Source organism: Mercenaria mercenaria, chromosome 18 (genome assembly GCF_021730395.1).
Source record: "Mercenaria mercenaria strain notata chromosome 18, MADL_Memer_1, whole genome shotgun sequence".
NCBI lineage: Eukaryota > Metazoa > Mollusca > Bivalvia > Venerida > Veneridae > Mercenaria > Mercenaria mercenaria.
In genome coordinates, this window is record NC_069378.1 from 16,356,803 (window position 1) to 16,362,802 (window position 6,000).

General features: G+C 33.6%; 1 protein-coding gene across 2 annotated transcripts in view; it reads left to right on the forward strand.

Moving 5' to 3' along the window:
- Positions 1-4,476, forward strand: part of LOC123538586 (BMP-binding endothelial regulator protein-like) — a 44,536-nt gene extending 40,060 nt beyond the window's left edge. For both annotated transcript variants that reach the window (XM_045322797.2, XM_045322796.2), the window contains exon 14: positions 623-4,476. In XM_045322797.2, the coding sequence (XP_045178732.2) occupies positions 623-807 (185 nt within the window). In that variant the 3' untranslated portion in view covers positions 808-4,476. The remainder of the gene's footprint in view (positions 1-622) is intronic.
- Positions 4,477-6,000: the final 1,524 nt, after the last annotated feature.

Here is a 6,000-nt window from a genome sequence, read left to right on the forward strand (position 1 = left end):
AAATCATGGTACAATTCCCAAATTTTACTCCCGAGACGTTTCGAGCAAATTCCTTAAACAGATGCAATAACGTGCTACAAGATGAAAATAAAATTGATCACACTAGAATTTATCGTACTTTAAACTTATAAATTGTTTTTGAACAAGTGAGTTAATCTGAGTTAAACATGTGCAAATTTCGCATTTCGGGTTAAGTACACCTGTCAATATGACCTTGCCTTGACCATTTGTGTCGAAAGCGTATAAACAGCAGCATTTGTTGGTTTGCAGTTAGCACCCGTAGAAACTCGCAATTAGAAAATAGCAAAAAGCAAATGACAGTTCACAAAACAGTAGACAAATAGCATTTATTAAACGGCAGTTGGCAATTTCCAATAAGGTGCATGTATTTTTACTAAGCAATCAGCAGTAGGCAAAATGTCAATTAGCAAACAGCTGTTAGCATAAGGCAAATGTTGTAACAGAAGTTCCATACTGTATGTTTTTTATTTCTTTTCTCTAAACTTTTCAGTGTATTTTGTCTTGCAGGTTTACAATACTATTTTTTTCCTAAAAATGTCTCTGTTTTAATAAGGAACAATATATATTACATTTAACATTTGTTTTCATCTTTCTTTTTCAGCTGAGAGTAAGTGCCCCGTTGGATCTAAATTCAAAAAGTGCGCGACACCCTGCCCAAAGACTTGCGAAAACTACAACAAAATAGAGCCGTGTCTTAAGCCATGCATACAGGCCTGCCAGTGCAGATCAGGGCTAGTTTTACACGAGAACGAGTGTATAGCACCAATTAACTGCCCGCGAAGATGATGCCACTCAAAAATAGTGCGTCATGTAGATATTATTTTACATAATTCAGGTGTATACTTGTGAACATATTATTTGGAAAAATGCTTGCGTGTGTTTAATTATTTGCAGGCTTCATCACTTTGGTATCAAACGCATATCTGGCCTACAAATGTCAAGCGGATGCAAGCAGATAACGTTAATGACGTCACGTAGAAACTGACGTCCTTACGTTATGTTTATTACGTAAATTCACAAGTTTATCGTATAAGTGCTATTAGGTGTCTGTTTTAAATAGATGTCACATAATTAGAATGGTCATGTCACTGCATATTCCTGTTTTGAATATTTAAATTATTTGTTTGCTAATTATAATGAAGAAGAATAAATTTCAGTTCCCTGTTTTTATTATTTAACGTGCTTTAACTGTATTTTATAAATAAAATAATACCTGGTCAAGTTTTTTGTGAAAGAAAAGATGTAAATGTAAAAATGACAAAAAGACATTCGCATCTCTTTCTTTTGCTTAAACCGTTTTTATCTTGTTTTTACATTTTACTTATCTTAAAAGCACCCCATAGTCCTATTTCTAAGGATATTTCTCGAAATTTAGAAAGTGCTTTATTTTGAATGCATTTTCCTTACTCCCTTCATGCAATATTATGACATATAAGTTACACCAGAGCAGTCATAATGTTTCTTTCTCTGGGAAAATTTTAAGATACAAACTTCGCTGACTACCAAGGGAAAACAAGACAATTTGACTCTATATTAGAAGTGCAATTCTTCTTGCTTAGAACAATATTTTTTTATAGAAAACATTGAATAGAGTATATAGCTATTTGTTTCAGTTTTGATTGAATTATTACGGTGGAGTATAGGGAACATGTTCAAAGCGAAATTATGTATTGTATATTTTTGTCTCGATTTATTGTCGTTATTTTGAAGTCTTTTACTAATATTATGTAATCAAGCTATCTAGCAACAGGATTTTAATTAAACTTTTAAAATGCTTTTAACTTTACGCTCCAGAAAAATAAAAGTTATTACCTTAATGATTGAATAATTTAGCTACTTAGATATATAAAAGGGAGGTTGTCAGATAAATTTATGTTTTGGATATATTTTGAACGTGAGAATAGATATTTAAATTGATTTCTAAAATTTTAATTATTTTATGCCCCCGGAGGGAGACATATTAGTTTTCAACTGTCCGTCCGTTCGTTAGTTCGTTCGTTCGTTCGTCACAACGTTAACTTTTTGCATGAAGGCACTTTACTCGCGAACCACTGCACCCAGGACCTTCAAACTTCACATGCTAATAGTACTTATTGAGTACACGACCTCTATTGACTTTGGGGTCACCAGGTCAAAGGTCAAGGTCACCAGGTCAAAGGTCAAGGCGCTGCGGGGGCATTTGTCACCATTAGTGACAGCTCTTGTTTACATATATACAAGTACTGGTACACATATTCATAACATGAACGTAAAAAAGCTTTAAAATCAATTATAAAATAACTTGCCCCTTTTGTCATATTTGTGCTGCACGTTTCAACTATGGAACTTTAACCCTTAGCCTGCTAAATTTCTAAAATGGACTGGTCCATCTTTCAAATTGGACAATACCATTAACAGTAAAAAGGGGTGTTTACCAAAAAGATACTGACTGAATGGCGAACAGTGTAGACCATGATCAGACTGCACGGATGTTCAGGCTGATCTTGGTCTGCACTGGTCGCAAAGGCAGAATCACTTGCCGCCAGCAGGCTAAGGGTTAAAAAAACACATAAATATACCTGTAAACCGTTAACTTGTTACTAGTTTTCAGTTTTTGGGCACTTTTTTGCATAATATATTTATATATCGAACTTTATTTTTCATTTGGCATATCATTTGACGTTGTCTTTCTGTATACAAATGGCCAGTGATATTTATCAGTCTGATTTTTATGTGTATGTTGTTTTTATTTTTTTTATTTAGAAATGTAAGCATAAAACGATTCTGTTACCTGTTCATGTAAGTCGATGTTGCGTTTCAAAGGAAGAATCCATTCGCCCAACAGAAATGAAAAAATAGTCGGATTTCACAGGTGTGTGCATATGTATGGTTACATTTGGCCCAGTATATTACATCTGAGTTTGGGAACCAACAGCGTTCTCATTGCTCCGTTTCAAAACTGTGCTTTGAAGGAACCAACGATGATTTTAAAAAGTAAACGCGGATGGAAATATCTGGCTCGAGGGTTAGGCTTTACTGAGATACTGCAAAACAGTTACCCGAGAGCCAGATATTTCCATTCATACCTTTAACTAGTGACATGTTCTTTTTCTTGCATGCCGTATACTTTAATTAATAGAAGAAATGAAGTAAAACGAATGCTTTTCTTTTAAGCACTATTTTATTAGAGTAGCATATGAATTTACGCATTAATTCAAAATTACAGCACATGCGTCCTCTTACACCCCTGGATGTAAGACAAGTTTTTCTAGCACCGGCAAAAAAAAAACAAACAAAAAACAAACAAACACGAGAAATTCCTGTCTGACATGCAAGAAATATTGTCGTCAAATAGATTTTTTTTTTCAAAACTGCAGCATCTAATTGGTTGATTTCGAACACAGATTTGAAGTTGATCAAAAAATCAAGCCTGCATTCTGAGGCAGGGCCTTGAATCGAAGTTAAAAAAAAAATTGGAGAAAAAGTCTGCCCATATAAATGAAATTAATCGCAGTTTTCAAATTTTCTACGATTTATTGCATATTAGATGGTCTAAAGTCATTTTAGAGAGCTCAGGTTTTTTAATCCAGATTTATGGCTGTTGAACTCGTTTTTGAACAAAACATTTTCATTTGTTTATTCATTTTTCTGATTTGTCTAATCTGTTATTCTTGTGGTTGGAAGGATAATGCATGTACTGTATAATTCATTACTTTTTGTTTTACTTTTGTTTTATTTTAGATCTCTAAATACTCGTGAGATTTTGATATTGTGTACATTCTGGTGATTTTATGGACTGGAATATGGATTTGAAATGGACGATCCTGCTGAAATTCAAATCGATTTTAGATTATCACGTAACAAATTATTTTTCAATCTGGATTTCAATGCCTTGTCATAAAAGTATCGACTTATCTTTTAATATCCGATTTATTTCGAAAAATTTTCTGTATATTTTTGCATCTTATTACAGCATCAGGTAGCGGTTTACAGTATCAGGTAGCGATTGTTTACTTTCATTTCCTTGTAAGTCTGAAAATATTCACAAAGGGAATTTCTTTAATTTTTGTTGTTGTTTACGATATATCTTAATAGGTGATTTGACGTTGAATAAAATTATTGTTTGGAGTGAAATCAGTCTTTGTTAATAAGGAAAGAAATCCGACCATGTTAGAGTTAAAATTGAAAAACGACAAGTTTTGGTAATATTACTTTTTAATTTAATAATCCATAGATGAAGATCGTGGTTTTTATTTGATAAAATCTACAATTTTAACAACAGTGAGTTATCTTTTCCAGCAACACGTCATTAATAATTTTCTGAATGTCTGTGTGTATCTGTATACATGTGTTTATACTTCAGGTTTTTGTAAATAGCTACTAATTTATTTTATAAATAATAGTTTTATGATATACTTTTTAATTCACATTGTATTTTGTTTATTGATTTTGTGCCATTAAAAGTGAACAACTGAACATGGGTTTGTTGGTTTTCCTCCCCATTGCAACTGTAGATATGATATGAGTAATACACTCAGTTCCAAAACAAAGTGTGCACTTAGTTTTCTGTTATTTTTTCTCGGTTATTTTCATGAAAACTTATAATGTTTGGTACCAAAATTTAAATCAGTTCGTAAACAAATTGGTGTGCATTTTAGATTTTGAGTTATACCTGAGACTTAGTGTATGAAAAAAAATGAAACAAAAACGTCGGGGAATTTTTTGAAATATTTAAACTTAAAAAGTGCACACTTTCTTTTGGAACTGAGTATATATTTTGTTTCATGTACCAAACTTGTAATAGGTGATTTTTTAAAGGTAAGCTTTTATGACCGCTCGATGTCCGTCGTCCGTCGTGCGTCGTGTGTCAACAATTTCTAAAAAAAACTTCTTCTTCAAAACCACTGGGCAGATTTACACCGAACTTCACAGGAATGGTTCTTGGGTGCCCCACTTTCAAAATTGCCCAAACAATTGAAATCTATGCAGAATTCTAAAAATCTTCTTGTCCAACAGTAGCTAGGGCTTTGATATTTGGTATGTGGTATCATCTAATGGTCCTCTACAAAGTTTATTCAAATTATCCCCTAGGGTCAAATATGGCCCCGCCCTGGGGGTCACATGTTTTACATAGACTTATATAGGAAAAACTTTGAACATCTTCATGTCTAAAACCACAGAGCTTAGGGCTTTGATATTTGTAATGAAGCATAATCTAGTGGTCCTCTACCAAGACTGTTCAAATTATCCCCCTAGGGTCAAATATGGCCCCGCCCCGGGGTCACATGGTTTATATAGACTTATATAGGGAAAGACTTTGAAAATCTTCTTGTCTGGAACCACATGACCTAGGTATTTGATATTTGGTATGTAGCATTGCCTTATGGTCCTCTACCAAGATTGTTCATATTATTACCCTTGGGTGAAAAGAGGCCCTGCCCCGGGGTCCCTAGGTTTACATAGACTTATATAGGAAAAAACTTTAAAATGGAAGACCTAGGCTTTTGATATTTGGTATTTTGCATTGACTAGTGGTCTTCTACCAAGATTATTCAAATTATGCCCCTTAGTTGAAAAGAGGCCACCAAGAGTGTCCCTAGGTTTACACAGACTTATATAGGAAAAATCTTTAAAAATCTTCTTGTCTGAACTGGAAGACATAGGCTTTTGATATTTGGTATGTTGCATTGCCTAGTGGTCTTCTACCAAGATTATTCAAATTATACCCCTTAGTTGAAAAGTGGCCACCAAGGGTGTCCCAAATTTTACAAAGACTTATATAGGATTTTTTTAAAATTCTTGTCTAAAAGTTCAAGGCCTAGGCCTTTGATATTTGGTATGTATACTATCATTGCATAGTTCATTTCTAACAACATTGTTCGAATTATGCCCCTGAGGTGAAAAGAGGCCCAGTCACGGGGGTCACTTGTTATATAGGAAAAGATACTTCAAAAATTATCAGATCATATTTCCTAAACTGTTTAATTATAATTACCTGAT